This window comes from Cygnus olor, chromosome 7 (assembly GCF_009769625.2).
Source record: "Cygnus olor isolate bCygOlo1 chromosome 7, bCygOlo1.pri.v2, whole genome shotgun sequence".
In the NCBI taxonomy this organism is placed as follows: domain Eukaryota; kingdom Metazoa; phylum Chordata; class Aves; order Anseriformes; family Anatidae; genus Cygnus; species Cygnus olor.
This window is the reverse complement of record NC_049175.1, coordinates 90,454-107,259: the sequence shown is the minus strand read 5'-3', so window position 1 is coordinate 107,259 and position 16,806 is coordinate 90,454. Positions and strand designations below refer to the sequence as shown.

Below are 16,806 nucleotides of genomic sequence, written 5' to 3'. Positions count from 1 at the left end.
CCATAGGAACCAAATACACTTATAAAACACGATTCTTTCTCTCTTCTATTTAGTGGACTGTTTGGATTTGAACTATTCAAGAAAGGAACCATCTGTTTTTACAAACAAGTGGGAAAAGAGCGAGAGAAAACAAAATAGCATACATTTGAAGAATCCCAATCTATGTTCAACGTGTTGCGTGTGTATTTGTTAACAGGAATTTATGGAATGACTTTTAAAGCATTGGAATGGGACCATTGTGGTCATCTAACTTCACTCTGTATATTCAAGGAATTCCATTGTCTTGTTACCACAGTTGGAGCTGTACATTTAGGAACGCTTCTTAAAACCCATAGAGTCAAGACAACCTCCCAGTTCTAGAAAAATCAAGTTCAGTAAAATAGGGGGACAAACTCTTGCTCATCTCTTTTGTAATATCCTTGTATCTTCTGCAAAGACATGATACTGGACAGAATTCTGGTCCAGAAGTACTTGTCTCAACTATATACTTGTACTGCGTGCTATCAGTACATACAAAACAAAACTTTTTTTTTCCGCCCTCACAAGTAATTTATTGTCTGTAACATAGGACACTAAATGCATTGCTGCTTCTCTGTGGTATGTATCCTGATTGGAATATCCCTTCATGCTTAATACAAAGCATTGCTTTTGATCTTATATTTGAGTCAGGACACTTAAAGGGGGAAAAAAAGTTTCCTATAGTTTGCAGTAAGCAACAAGATCTGGTCAGCTTTGAACCATGGGTCAAAGTATAACAAACCAACAGGATACTGCAGTGATCCAAGTCTAAGTTAAGTACTAAAAATATTTTCCCTCTTACACTACCTTGTGACTGCAGTAATTAAAATGCAGATAGTTGAAGTTAGTTGTTGAGTTAACCTCCTGTGTGAACAGGGAGCAGGGCAAGTACAGTTCACTCCAGAAAATGTTTGGTTTGCTGAAATGAGAGTCACTACCCAGTGAGTCATGTTAGGACTCCACCCACTGTAGTCCAAACATCAGCGTTTCATGCAAACATTACAACTGCCGTCAGGGTCTCCTGTTCTGCTGGGTGGAACCACACTAAAAATAGACACTTCATCCTTACTCAGAGCATGCAAGGAGAACAGCAGGTTGTTCTGCTAGATTACTTGAAATAGCAGCATGTCCAACAATTTTCACCACTGATGTTTTACTCCTTATGATTAAAACCACTCATTTCAGATTAGTTACTAATAAGTAGATGGCATACATCCACAGGCTCACAAAATTTTGCAACAGACTGAAGTATTTTGCCAAGAAACTTAAATGACTCAGCTGACGATGCAAAGTTAGTGACCTTCATCCCAGTATACCGAAATAATCAGCAAATGAAATTGTGATTCTGGCAGCAAGGATATTTTTTTAAATACCAAATTGCAGATTACAAGTTTTGTTACTCTCAACAACATAGAATGCTTACTCTTATCTCCGCTTTCCAAGGCTTACAACCAAACACAAAGATGTTCATGTTAAAGATGAATCACTGGACGTACTGGATCAGGCTGACACAACGTTTATTCTGATTGAGGAATTCAGTATAAGTCGCTTGGACTTGACAAGAAGAACCCATAATTAAACTAGAGAAGACAGAAATTAGCATGACCAAGGAGGAAGAATTTGAAAGTAAGCACAAAGGCCATATTGAAAAAGGAATTTGTTGAATTCTGCTAAGTTGGTCTGGGATCAATTCCAAGTTTTCTCTTAAAATGAGCACAGAAATTCTCAAAAGTTAGGAACAAGCTAATGGTACCTGCTGATGAAACTGAAGTGTCACCAATATTGAGAATAATCCAAACCAGAATAAGTATGGGGATCATTATAACATCTAGATTTGCTAATTAAGAACTGCTGTAATGCCAGGTCATGCATTTAAATTAATAATTTCCATGGTAATTTGGAGGTCAACTGCAAGTGACAGCAGTGAAAGGATTAGGGTGGTGCTCAGCCATTGAAGATGACAGACACCAAGAGGAAAACAAGGAATTTCTAACAGGGAAGTACTAATATATTCTTACATCCATTGATCTATACACTGATACAGGTATGGTCTTTACCAAAAAGAAAGACTGAAATTAAGTTTAAAATGAGCAGCTAAGTGAACAAAGCATAAATAGGGCAGGAGAAGAGAGGAGATGCAGCTTAATATGTTTAGTGTAGCAAAATGAAGACTGCTGCATGATGACTATCTATAACAGATGATGTATAAATACCAGGAAGAACATGAAGTGAAATTTAATAAGGACAAAGGGTATTTAGGTGTATTTAAAACAGATTTTAAGATATGGTTGGTCAAAACAGGAAAGAACCGAATTCATGATTCAGGAAACTCCCTCTAAAGTAAAGCTAGTGGATACAGGGAACCAGAGAACATGGCAACAATGAAGTAGTGGCTGTTAAACATACCACAACTAGCAACACAAACTTCTTTCTCTGTTCGGAGAAATGCATCGTATTAACCTTTTTCTTCCATCACATGAATTTACGATGTCAGACTGTAATTGCTTTTTAGTTTAGCCAGCACAAAGCAGTTTGCAAGGACTTACTTTAGATCTTAGTCTAATCCTACAGTCATCATTACTATAACTGTTCTGCGCATCATCAATCCTAAGTACTTTACAGATGTCATAGGAAACCTGACTGTTGCATACTGCCTATCCACAAACTTCTCATGAAGAATCATCCAATTATCATCTGCAAGCCTTGCAGCACAACAGAGCACACAAGGAAGCTAATTACCATCATGCATCTGCAATTCCCATTGTGGTATACAACTTTTGTTTCTACTGCTGAAACTGTAATCATTTAAGAAGTATTGTGGTTTTAATAAGGCATTTCTATTAGAATTCATCCAGCAAGTATTGATTTTGGTAAGCAACACAGAGTACCTTCATGTGCTTGTGGATTTTACATTCACTTGCTCAAAAACGCAAACAAGCACAGGCTTATACTAAGAAGATGTCAGAAAAAAAGTATAATGTCTGTATGCTAATTAAACTGCAAGTTATCAGAGGTTACCATGCTCACTGAAAAGACAACAAATAATTAACAATAAAAATAAAAAAAAATAAAAAATATTAACAATAGCTTTGTCAAAGCTATTTGGAGCAATGCATCCTAAACAGAAAAGGAAAAAATCCCCCTAATAGATCCAAGAACTCAGTGATTTACAAATAATAGCAAATTAGAGCTTGAAATCCTTGATGTTGCTTGACTCCCAAGCTTTTTCCACCAGATTACTTGTGCAATTTCAGGTTTTCAGATATGAAATTCCCTACAGTGGAGCAACAGAAGACCTTTAGGATTTCCTGCCTAGATTTTCGAACTTCAGAGAAGGCAATGCCTCTTTCTTCAGCTTCCTAAGTAATAATGACACAGCACAGGATTTACAATCAAGCAAAATGATGCATTACAATGTGCTTGCAATGTCATCCTTCACAAGAGTGGCCACTGAAATTTGAAAATTCCGCAGTCAAAGCAAGGTTCACAATACACCACTCACCCAGTAACAGAATGGATGGAATCAAATGTAGCATTTTTAAGATGGCAACTGCTTTTCTGCCCCAATTCTATGTATTTGTCGCTGTGATGTCTAGCATACAACTGAACATACAGATTGTGGGCTCTTCTGACACCCCTGCTTTGCAGTGCATCATTCCACACAGGAAGACACAGCCTCAATCCCTTGTAATGCATCATCATTCATCTTCAGGTACACGTAAGGACTGTGGCAAATTCCACAATACCTTTTCTATAGTAATGATCACAAATTGATCTTTCTTCTTAGAAGTTTGCATTTTGTCCACAGCTGTTGACTAAACAGAATAGCCATTCAACGTGAAAACTTTCAACTCTGAATCTTTCTTCTTACATGTTAATTTTCCTAACAGAGAATGACAAGAGTTTACTACAAAGGGGAGAGATCAGAGAAATAATATGCTTTTTTTCCTCTGCTTATTGCAGTAGTTACGAAAGACCTATCCAGCTTTGCTGCTCATTCTTTTCCTCCATCTATTTCAAGGCTTATTTTAAAAAGAACACTGTGACCTGAAAAATGCGTATAAGTGGCCAAAGATTGAATATTAAGTTTAAAGAAGAGAACGGGAAAAAAACATTAGTGAGACTAGTAAAAATGAGGCAAGTTTTAACACATTTAATGCTCACTTTGAAAAGAGGTGAAATCTTTGCTATGCTTTCAGTTTTCAGGCGCCTTGCCCTTGCAATTAGATCTTAGAATTTAGCACTGAACCACTCAGGGAATTCCCCAGATAGGAACAACTAGAACAGGATTTATAGATTTTTTAATGGGTTTCTCACTCTTCGATTAATGTGGCAAATTTTGCACAAAGGTATTTGAGGTGAACACTGGCTTTGCAGGCTTCTCCATGATGTTTCTAATTAATTTCTCAAAACAGATGTGTGCAAATGCATCAGAAATAGTCATTAGTACATAAGCATGAACAGGTATGTTGTAGAAGAGGGGTACTTCTACTGTATTAGGTGAATCCACTGCAATACAGTTGAACAGACTACCAAAGGTAATGTATTAGCTGAAATTGTAAAAAGTTACAATTCAGAATGGCTTTCCTTCTGCTAAAATTAATTCCAGGTGAAATAGGTTCAGGGGAAAAATAGGAAGTTTCTGACCCAGCACTACAGGATCAGGGAACAGGGAATTCCTATTTGATGACATCCAATTTTTAATCTCAGAAATTCACTGAAGTATATTGCTGGGCTTTTCTTTTGCAAACAAGGAAACTCCAGTAGCAATGGTTTGTAGGGTTTTCTAGCCCTATGAACTTAGTTGCTAGTTTAATTCTCTGAACCCCTACTTTATGAGGGTGTAATTCCGTTATACTTTATTTCCTTTTCCGAAGGATCAAATATGCATAGAAATAATAGAACAATGTAAACTGAATTTGGTGTCTCATACCCCACCAATGAAGGCCATATACATAGCACTATTTATAAGCCAGTGACCATTCTGTAGTCCCTCTGGAAAAGTATATTATGTGCAGTGCAAGACACCTCCCTGGGTGCTTTATTAGTTAGGGGGAAAACACAAGAAAGCTGCAGAATTTGAGATGACTTGCATCCACTCTAGTTTGCATTTCTGATACCATGTTATCCCCTCCTTCCTCCGAAAGGGGATTCATTATACGAAAAAAGAGAGCTTTTTTTCTGGACAGAAGGTATTCTTGCCAAAAAAATTGAACTTTTATTTCAAATTCTTACAATAAAGCTGTATTTTGTAATACAAGTAAATAAACCCAGAAGACAAGAGATTCACTTACTCCATTTTAAGATAGTGGGTTCATCCAATCTGCATGAGTTCCCATTCATTACCTGCACTGTGTTAGGGATTTTTCAGGGAAGTAGAAATTAAGATGTAAACCAAGTCATCTAGGTAAGTTATGGTCCAAAGCAATTTGTATCACCACAGAAGTGGTAATCTGCTCATTCTTGATGCTTTTTGAAGAAGGGTCGAGTGGCAGAAGTTTCTTTATAAACTCAGAAGTTTTTCATTAAGAGCAATCTGTGACTGTGTGAGGTTTGCCAAGTAGGTTACCATCAGCAGGTCCTGAGAGGAAGGGAAAGAAAATCTTTGTTAATATTTCTGATCATTGCTTATAGCCTATTATGGAGATGTGAATTTTTAACAGCTGTAAAGCAGTGTAAAATCAGCTACTGGAACTATAGCTATCTTGAATGTCCTGCCCTGAGGAATGCTTCCCTCACAGAAAGGAGGTTTTGGTATTCCTGGAACATGAGACACTACTTGTGAAAGTTTAACTCTGAGTTAACCAGGCGAGTCAAAGGGTATAAGCAAAATTAAAAATTATTTCTGGTCTTGCAGACTATGGGTGAACAACAGATTCAGAAACTTAGCTTTCTAAAAATCTGTGACAGAAATGAGGTAGCGCACTAAAACCTTGCTCATGCTTTAAGTGTCATGTAATGAGACAAGAACTTCAGCTCAGGCAAAGAAAGGTGGCAAATCAACAATTATCCTTGAAATCTATAATGCATTAAGCTTGGTAATTCATATTTTCCAGCCACTCTAAAAAAACAATCAGAGCTGCCTTTCAGATTACTTGCATAATTCATAAGTGCTTTTAAATTAATTCTCTCATTTTCAGTTGTCTTTAAATTATGATGAGCTCCTTTATCCACCTTCAGCTTTTAAAACATCAAATTAGAGATGAGAAAGGGCTGTATTTTCTATGAACATGTTGGTATGAAAGAGTAGTTTTGATCATAGACAAATTTGTGTCTGTAGGACAGATTTTCAAAATTACTGGCAATACACTGAAAAAATAAGACAACGAACTTACATTAATGTTGCTGTTCAACATTGTCTCAAAGTCTTCTGGTGAAATCTTTGGCACCTGGTTAATAAGATCCATCAGGAAACGCCCAACGGTGTTGTCAGCAGCCACTTTGCCGGACTATGAATAAGAAACATACTTAGCATGAGTAAAACTCTGTGAGTTTATGATCCAGAAAGAAAACATCAAAAAGGAAAGAACATGTGTAATCTTATATCAAACTTATCTGCTGTCTCATTAATAGTTAGCCTTACCAATACATCCTCTGCATACTGCAGCACCATAGTCAGGGTATCCTGAATCCTGGCTGAGGCTGACCCCACCTGTTGTAAGTCACTGGACAAGCCAATCACTCGATTAGGGCTAAAACAAGTCTTCATGATAAGATCCACTGAAAGCAAAAGAATGATCAGAAAACTGAACGCCATAGAGGACAACTTAAATCCTTAACCTGTTGCAAAATTTCAGATGTCTCAGCAAGACAGTTTAATTCCCTGTAGAATGACAGTTTTATCAGAATTAAAAAAAAAAATTGATAAGTGTCACAACAATGGTTAGAACCAAAATATGAAGAAAACATTCACCTCCTATCCGCTCTGTATCATAATAAACATACTTCACTGTTAGAGGTGTGAACATCACGCCCATAGTTTTACCAGGGACTCCCATCGGGGCACTAGGGGAAAAGAAAAAGTTTTCAGTATTGACATATGAAAGAAAGGAAATAATACATTTCCATCTCAGTGATCTCTATTAGCACTGATGTCTGAGCAAGTGTCGGTTACTCATTCTCACTAAAATCAGCAATATGAAGACCCAGAATGAGTGAGGACAGAAAATCAATACAGGCATATTATTAACTGCTCATTTTCATCTAAGAATATTCCTAGCTGGTCTAGCATTTGTCGATATGACAACATGAAGTGTTAAGTACTGTCTTAGCCACAGTTTCTTCTGGCTTGTAGAGCGCTTATTTTTCCTATCCTGGAATACTCCATGCTCTTTGAGAAATCACTTAAGAGACAAACAAAAATAGGACAAAAATTCAAGAACAAAACCATCTATTATTATTGAGAATATCTGAAGTTCATTTATGCTTTCAGTATGAAAGATGTCATGGAACAGCTTCCTTTTTGAAGATGCACAGGCAGGAAGCAGAATGATTTCTGCTACAAGGAAGGCTGGGGTTTTATTTTGGAAGGAGGAGAGTTCTTCAGCAAGTATGGAGAAGAACAGTGAGGTGGAATAGTTTAATTTCTTAGAATCTAATCTCTATTATCAGTTGATAATTGACAATGGAAGGGGATGAGGGGAATAAAGACTCATCAATAAGATGCTCTTTCAATCATGTTCTGAGTGCACTAGAACTTTGACTGCTGAGCAGTAAGGCTCAGTGAGTAAAGGCTAGCATTCAGAGAGTATTATGGAAGTTAATTACGTTAACATTAATGCTAGCTATATGAATTCTGTGAAGAGCCATGAATATGTTCAGAACACTGTTAATACACAGTTCTCCACCCACAACGAGGAATCACCTTATGAAAGTTTAAGTCTTTCAACGTATATACAGTGGTCAAGACATTTCAGTGGGAAGAAAGCTATGATCTCTGGCTCAGTTATGGTTCAACTACTGCACAATATTGTCCAAAATAGGACACTGCAGCCCACTACATTTCCCGTTATCCTCATATGGTCTTTCTTGGTAATTCAGACAGCCCCTTCCCAGAGTACCTGACATAGGCTTTAATGCTCATGCGTGAATTCTGAAGACTTGTGTCCACAGTCAGGTGGATTGGATTGTGCGCTTCCCGGCTGTAATACTCGTGGATCAGGACAGAATGTTCTGTGATGTCGTGACCTGTTGCATACCTTCAAAAAAGCAAATATTGAAGAACCATTCTTCTAACATTTAGGTGCCCAGCATTTGGTATTTAACAGCTTTGTATCCTAAAAGCCTAATTTCCAAACACTGAGCTGCAGAGTATAGTAAATACAAATGTTTTAACTAAGGAATTTGTAACTTTATGGCCAGCTGTCCTAGAATTGTAGGATTCAGGCTGAGCACACACATGCCCAAAATATGCAAAGGGCCGTTGTAGTACCATCCACAAAGAGTCCAGTTGCCATCAGACACTAAGAGTCAGTTATTGGTCACTATGCTCTGGACCAAATCTTTATTTCCTTGCAAACAGAAGCATGCCAAGCAAATTTGGACCACCCAAGTAGATCTTAAACAAATCACACATCTCTGTTCAGGAGGCAAGACTTGTTAATCTAGCTCCTTCAGCTGCTCTGCAATTAGCTTCCCACATACACAAGAAAACTCCTGTCATTAGAAGTGCACTTTGCCATGCCACTGAGGATTGTTGCTGAGGAAGGTAGGAATTCTGTGCTTGCAGGGTTTTGCTCCACAGGAACAGGGTTAAACTATTTTGTAGCATCAGAGAAGACATGAAAAGACTAACGAAGCTATCCACAGACACACACAGGTTCTGTTCCTATTACACTCTACTGATCTTGCTTGGCATCACCAAGTACTTCCACCTTTTCTCTGAGAGCATCCGCGTGCTCAAGGTAACATCACTCACTCCTCATGAGGCCTTTGAAGCTAAACTTGAAGCTACTCTTTTATGTTCTCCCTCCCTTCATTCTAACCAGTCATCTCCCATGGTACAGGTTGCATTACAAGTGGCTAGGCTCTAGCAGATCCACACAAGCATTCTCTCGCTCACTTTTGTGATGCTTTTTCTAGACCTAAGCAAAACCAAACCCTCCAAGACCCCAGTTGCGTGTCCTCCTATTCTAAGTTACAGCACTTTTACAGCTGGCTGTCTAATGAGAGCTGCAAGACCTTACTGTCACGAGCATAGGTGCTTCTGCTTCTCAGCCTATGACGAGAGGAACGATGTAATTTGTGTAGTATTGGGGACCCACACAACTCTCACAGAACTTACCAGCCCAGGATGATCTCGCTGGGCGAGACCTTCTTGTGCAGCTCGTACATGTTTTTGGCGAACTCCATATCAACCGCCACCTGCGAAGCGGGATACAACCGAGTCAGCCGGCTGCGGGAATGCGGAGGGCACAGGGGCAGCACCGCCCGGCGCCGCCGCCCCGCCGTACCTCATCCTCGGACTCGTTGTGCGGCACGGAGAAGCAGTTAGTGACCTCCACCGAGTGCTTGTCCACGGTCCCTGCGGGGAGAGCAGCGCGCTTAACGGGGGCTGAGGGGATCCGCGGCCGCCCACCCGCCCTCCCCCGCTCCCTCTCCCGGCCCTCACCCAGCAGCGTGCCAATGACCCGCGCCGCGCCCTCGTTGCGCCGCTCAAAGCTGTCCACGATGGAGGCGAGCACCACCGGGTGCAGCCGCACCACGCGGCCGCCGGGGAAGGGGCCCGAGAGCGCCGCGGAGAGCGGCGGGGCGGGCTGCGGTGCCGGTGCAGGCGGGGCGGTGGCGGCGGCGGGGGGCGGAGGGGGCGCGGCCGCTGCCGCTGTAGGGGGTGCCGCCGGCGGGCTGGGAGCCGGGGGTGCGGCGGAAGGCGCCGCAGCCACAGGGGGAGCCGGAGCCGCCATTTTGCGAAAGAGAGAGAGGGTAGGAGGGGCAGCGGCGATAATGATTGGCTGAGCGGGATGCCTGTCACGAAGCGCAGTGGTTCTATTGGGGAAAGGGGTGCGCTAAGGACCGCCTGGCAGCCGTCAGCCAATCCGCGGGGAGGGGTGACGGATGGTGCTGCGACTGGGGCAGAGCACGGTGCTGCGGCTGGAGCTTAACCTTGGTCCCGCCCTCTCGGCGCCAGAAGCTTCCTTGATTGGGCCCTCGCGCGCACCTCCTCCGTGTCCCTCAGCTCTCTCATTGGGCGGCGGCGCTCTTAACTCCTGTCCGTCAGGCTAAGCAGCCCGGAGGGCGCTGCACGAGTGTGCAGTGGCCGCTGGAGGGTAGGGGGTGCCGCCTTCACACCGCCACTTCACCTTCCCCGTCCTTACCCTAAAGCTGCGCTTGGCGCGTGTGCGTCTGCTCGGCCTAGTTCAAAGCGTTCCCCCCACAGCTTCCAACGTCGCTTTGGCAAACTTTGAAAACAGCAGGTGCCTGCAACGTTTGCTTTTCGCCTCTAGCAGTTCTTTTACTCGAGGGTGTTGGTGCTCCTGCACACGTACGGGAGCACAGAAGGAGCCAGTGGTCTCGCCCCTAAATAAAATGCTCAGTTGGGTGAAGCTGTGCCAGCCAAAAACTGCATCAGTTCTCTGGTACTGGTCCATCAGGTGGGGGTTTGAATAACCGAGAATGTTTCCAGGGAGCTGTTTTCCAGGTGCTGCGGACAGAAGGATGCAGTGGTGGTTACCGCACCTCTACTCTTCAGCCCTGGGCTCCTGAGGTGCTGCTCCCTGTGGCTGGGTTACCTTTTCAAGTCCTATCCACATCACAAACAACTTGAGCACGACTGGGTCTTCTCAATTTCAGCTTACTTCATTAGCTGAGGGACGAATGCCATCAAATGATAAGCAGCTTCAACCTGATCACTGAAGCATATTGAGAGCAGCTGAATAAAAAGAAAATACTTTCTACCCATGTGCTAGCAATTTGTGGAACACCTGTCAAAGCCACAAAGGAGACTAAATGCTTGGAAACACGAACAGTTTTTATCTTTTCCTAAAAGTGCATTCCCTAGTGTGTGCACCTGTAAAAACTGGATCTCCTGTTAGGCTTTTGCTGTGCACCCTTCATTTTCTATAGGTATGTCCAGGTCAAATTGCATAAGGCTTTAAAACGTTTCTGCTCCAGGAGCTTTGGTGCGTCATTGAGAAGTTTAATGTGTGAGGCGTGCTTGTTAGAAAGCAGCTGTTTGATCTCATTTTGTTTGCATGAAACTAAGCCTCAGTGCTTAATTTTGCATAGTCAGCGGAGAGTTCATGTGAAGTAAGCAAGCTCTTTAACATCCGCACATTATATCTTCACATTGCCACCTTTAAAATTGGGCAACTTAATACATACCTGCAGCTGTGCTTTGAAACTGGCAACTGTGACACTCTTCTTTTAATATGTTGGCATCAACCTGCTGGATAGCGTGCCAGAGAGTGTGTAGTGAGCAAGGATGGGTAGCCTTTATCTCAAAAGTCAAAGGTCTGTGGTCATGCAGAGCCTGCTTTGTACAAAGTTTGTATAAATCTATCTATCTAAGGATAAGAAAATCAATCATGTGAGAGTGCTTGGGGCAAAGGTGTCCAAGCTACAAAACCATTTTTCTTTGCTGAGTGACTGGTGAAAAATAGAGACCTTCATAATTAATATTGTTCTGCAAATGATCAGTTTACAGTTTGGGGGCAGTGATGCATATTTGTGGTGCCGGTTGTTGAAAACCATGTGTCCATCTCTGTGAGGCAATTAAGATGTTTGTATACCACCCCATTACTATGAAATCTGTCTGTCTGGAGGAGAACAGAAGACACATTGTCACATGAAAGCGGATCAGTGTGATAACACAGGGCCTTCTGATTTTCCATTTTTTCTTGCTTGGTTTCCCTGCATCTGATTTTGACAATTAATATAATTAACCTTCTATCTAGCTTTTGAATGATTTCTCTTCACAGTCCTTATGTGACTGAGACATGATTATTGCATATGCTGTCACGTCAGCTGCATTTTCACAGATGATATGTAATTTCTATATCAGTGGCTATCTTGCTTGTATTACTGGAAGCAGCAGCATCTCTTGCACCAAAGAAAAAAAAATCTTATATTGTGTTACAGGTAAAATAAAATATTTATAATTTATTTGATTTCTCATTTCAGGGCATAGTTTTATCTGGTTAGCTTCGTAGGATTAGATATGATGCTTTTATTCCATTATTAAAAGAATATTTTTCTGTTGTGTCTAAGAAGGAGTGTCTGTTAGGAGAGCCTTTCTGTTATTTCTGCCAAGAGAAAAGTCTGTCGCTGAGCTTGACATACATTTCATGTAATCATTCTTATTCTGGAAAAAAAATAATATCAAATCTCATTTTCTGAATCACTTTGGGGTCAAAGGAGGGAGGTCAGTTTTCCTGCTTGGGATTTCAAGTCTGTGTCTCCATCCTTTGCTGTGCTCACAGAGCTCTCCCTTCACCTTCACTCACAGTCAAGTGGACCCTCTTTTGTTGTCTCTCAGTTATCTGTGTTTTTCAGGACCCAAATGTTCTACCATCTGTCCAGGCTTCCTTCTGTATAGGAAGTAGTGATGAGCAGCGGCCCCTGTGTTTGTTTGTTTGTTTGTTTAATTAAAAAAAGGTAGTAGTTTTCTTGTTTAGTCTTAATGGAGCGTCTTACTCACCTGCTTCGTGTGCATTTGGGATTGCTAGTAGATGAAAGGTGGTTGTTGGCAGCAGCCTAATTCCCAGTGTAATGGGTCAGCTGATTCATTTTTGTGTTAGCAAGAGGAATTCAAGCCCTTCCCCACATTTGCATAATGTTTTATAGGGCTGCCTTAATTATCAGAGAAGAGAACAGGGGACTACTGAGGTAATGCTAGAGTGAAAACCCAAATACTACCAAAAAATAGTGAGGTGTACTGTTAGTTGCATACCACACTGGTATAAGAATATTCGTTGTGTAAAGTTAGAGTGATAATGAACGCTATCACCAGGTGTTCAAAAATAGCACACTGGAGACTGCTGTGTGCTTGTTAGTCACTATGCAGAAATACAGAAATCCAAGCTAAAACAGAAGTAACTTCACAGAATAACTGGCAGTGAAGAGTAACTGAGAGAAATGTACACAAGCTGGCATATGTAGGATGTAACAGATACTTTTGTAGTTAGAGTTTTAAAGCCGTTGAAGGTGGAAAAATAAAGACACATATTGAACAAAGGATGTAGGTGGAAATTAAAAAACAAAGCAAACAAACAAACAAAAAAAAACAGAAACCCAAGCATTAGCAAACCCCCAGTGGCATGACATAATTGGCTCAGGCAAATGTTGACATTTTTAAATTGTAGAAGTGTGTCTCCAAACCATTTATGTAGCTGTTCATTATTCTTGTATGTACTAGATCCTTTGCTTCTGATGACCAATGCAGGAGCTAACAAAAAAAAAAATAACATGAAGGTTGGAAAAGAACTCCAAGATCATCTGGTTCAACCGTCCCCCTACCACCAATGTCACCCACTACACCATGTCCCTAAGTGCCATGTCCAACCTTTCCTTAAACACCCCCAGGGACAGTGACTCCACCACCTCCCTGGGCAACCTGTTCCAATGCCAAACCATTCTTTATAAGAAGAAATTTCTCCTAATTTCCAACATGAAGAGGCTGCACAGTAACCCCCTCAGATATCAGTGAGAATATATCAGAAATAACTTGGAGCAGGCTTTTCCTGAAAATAGAGTGGGTTTTGGAGTTTTGTTTGTTTGTTTTGTGTTCTTGTTTTTTGTTTATTTATTTATTTTTACACCAGGAAGGATAGCCTGTTACCCAGGAGAAAAGAAGTGGCACATTGTAGCACATTAAATTCTGACATGCAGGGTAAATGCTCTGTGTCTGGAGGAACAACCCAGAAATGAAAGGAGAAGGAAGTGGGGGGAAGACCAGAAATATACTGAGAAAAATAAAAGAATTAACTGAATAAAAATGTAAAAAAGTGGAGAAAATTAGAATGAAAATGTTTTTGTTAGTGAAAAACTGGAGAATTAATAAAAAAGGTTGCAATTAAATAAGAAATGACAAAATTTAATGTTTATAAAGGAGAGACAGATGGATATATGGACAAGAGAAATCTTTATTTACCTAAAGTGTGAGGTAATAGAAAATTCCAAGAAAATGGAGTACCTTCTGATAAGTGAGCAAGAAAAGTTGATACTAAATCCCAGTAAATGATTATAAACTTCTCATTTTCTACACAGAGGAGGACATTTCAGAATAACTGCCAAAGATAAATTTTGAAAAATTAATTTATTTCTTTGTTATATTTACATCTCTTTTGTATCAGAAAAAACATACCATAGACTGCTTTGCTGAATGGAGGAGAAATTGTTAAATGCAAAAAATAAAAAATTCTGAGCTGTTTCAAGGCACTGAAATGGGATGTAGGATATTACTCCCTTGTCCAGAGAACATGAGCTAAGTTTGCAGGTTTAGGGGGTTCTGCATCCTTGTTTTTTTTCTGGAGTTACAGTATACCTAGGACTTAAATACAGAATAGGGAAAAGATTAAAGAGTAATTTTGCACAATCAAATGTATTCCTTGAATAATTTAGAGAACAGTTCTCAAACTTTGTCATCAAATATATCATATCTTGAATAACTGTGCTGTATTTTGTACTGTATCTCTAATGTGTGTTTATCACTACACTTATCCTTAGCTGTGTTAGCTGCTATTGCAAATGCTCTGAAATACCCTTAAATGGAGGGTCCTTGCTGTTTTCATGTCCTGGCCAAGATCGTATAATTCGCTGAGCATTAAATCAAGGTGCCTAAAAGGGCAGTCCTGTATCTCCTCTTACCGGCGCTCTGTTCTGGCTGCAGGGTGTCCAAACACCTGCGGCAGGCTCTAAGGCTGCTCAGACGGTACTGGAGAAGCCAACAAGGCACGATCCCTGCGCAGCCATTGCCCTGTAAGTGAAATGCCCTACCAGTGTGTTGGGGAAAATCGGAACTATTCAGTAGTGACATCTTCAGCTTGCACGGACATGTTGCAAACGTTTGCAGAAAGAAAGATGTTGCTAGAGCAGACTCCAGCTTTTCGGAGCAGTTACATGTGAGGCACTTTTCTTATTTTAGGCACTGTACAGACCACCATGAGTGCTTCAGATCCACTGAAGGAAAGGCACCAGGAGCAGGCCTTGCCATGCACGCTGCTGCGCAGGCTTTGCTTTTGAGAATGCAGGAGAAGTGCCAGGAGGGAAGCGCGGAGATGCAACAAGGATTGCCCATCTTTGTACGTGTGCAGGGGGCAGGGAAGAGGAGCTCGGATTTGGGGAAGGTGAGGCTCCGTGATGCACCCCTGCACCCTGCTGGCAGCTGGCTGTGCCCATCATTGCTATCAGGTGCTGTTTTGTCATCCGCAGACACCCAAACCACTGCCTTTGTAATCACTTAACTCTGATTAATTAGTGACTTAACTCGGCCTGGTTTGAAGCAAGTTGCCTGAGTAGAAGTCTGTGAAGGACACTTTTGCCACTGATATTTATTGTAGACATTTCTGTGGCATGCCAGTTTCTTACTTCAGTTTATAAAATTAAGGTAGGATCAATGAGGTAGAATTAACTGAGGTGAAATAACGCTTCTGTGGCATTTCACAGAAACACATGGCACATGGAACCGTATGTATGGATGACAGTGGTGCAAGCCTGAGACGTGCTGTACAATCCCCAATTTAACTGAAATATATGGTAATGAAAGGTATTTGGGGCCGTCGGTGAAAACACAGACTCTCCAGCTGCTTCAGGACATTCCAGCATCTGGATGATCTATGACTGTGATTAGTTTCTGCTTTGACTGAAATCATGCTCAGAGTCAGGTTTCAGGTCAGAGGCATGCTATCTACTGCTCGGGCTTAAAACTAAGAAGGAATGTGCTTGCACTGACCTCACAAGGCAGTTACACACACTGCTTTGCAAGATCAAACTCGTGTCATGATGTGACATTACATTCCTCCTGCCTACCCCATGCAGTGAGAAGCAAAGAAAACCTAGATGTTACTCCTGGCTTTTCTTTTTTTCCTGTGTATCGCGGGGCAGAAGTGTGGCAGTGCTACCGTCCTCGCAGTGTAATCGCCCTGCGTGAGGCAGGCAGCCTTTAACACAGTGCCCCTTCGTCTGCTAACTTGGTGCTACTGTGCTTGGCTTGAAAGTGTAGTGAGTAGGCACAGAGTAGTGCTGTGTCCTTGCGTACCTACTGACAGCCAAATAGAGTGAAATGTAATGTTGTTGGTAATAGAAGATGAAATAATACAATATTGCTTAATATGTGTTACATTTGCGACGTACTGTTCCGGGGCTGCGCTTGGAAGATACAAAATATATGTGCAAGGATAGCATGGGAGAATGCACGGATTCATGATGAGGAGTAAGGAGGACTAAAAGAATGCTCAATTTGCAAGACATCTAGATAACTGGGGCCTCTTGGACCCTGGGAACTGGATCAAACCAACTTTGCGGTTTGGACTGAGATCAAGGGCTCAGAGAGCATGTGCAAGAAAAAAAGGTTAAAAAGTTCAGCTCTGATGAAGACATCTTACTTCATCCCGACGACCACCCGGATGACCACCAGAGAGTAATACGCAAGTGCAGAAGGACTGATAAGATAATTAGCATACGAAGCGGGGCTAGGCGGAGCTAGGAAATGAATATGCACAGATGTGTTGTGAAACGTAATGCATATGTAATATTTTAGGAGATAAAAGAGAACTGAGTGAACAAATCGGACGAAGTTAGATTTGGGCAGGCATGCCCCTAACTTCCGGCGCCTAATAAAGCACCTTCATATAA

The 16,806-nt window shown here is 41.4% G+C and overlaps 1 protein-coding gene and 1 long non-coding RNA gene across 4 annotated transcripts in view; one reads left to right on the top strand and one right to left on the bottom strand.

The window, feature by feature from the left end:
* LOC121073464 overlaps positions 1-16,806 on the top strand; it is a 21,138-nt gene extending 4,332 nt beyond the window's left edge. For 2 of the 3 annotated variants that reach the window (XR_005821733.1, XR_005821731.1), the window contains one exon: positions 54-5,179. This is a non-coding gene — a long non-coding RNA (uncharacterized LOC121073464). Of the gene's footprint in view, positions 1-53; positions 5,180-15,097 lie in introns of those variants that run through there. The other variant, XR_005821732.1, reaches the window with a different exon arrangement.
* Positions 5,214-9,947, bottom strand: EIF3F (eukaryotic translation initiation factor 3 subunit F). The gene is made up of 8 exons (XM_040564353.1): positions 9,629-9,947; positions 9,471-9,541; positions 9,302-9,381; positions 8,079-8,216; positions 6,932-7,023; positions 6,602-6,738; positions 6,354-6,467; positions 5,214-5,599 (listed from the first exon to the last, which is right to left on the bottom strand). Exons 1-8 carry the CDS (start codon positions 9,918-9,920, stop codon positions 5,522-5,524), a joined length of 1,002 nt encoding a protein of 333 aa, XP_040420287.1. The 5' UTR covers positions 9,921-9,947; the 3' UTR covers positions 5,214-5,521.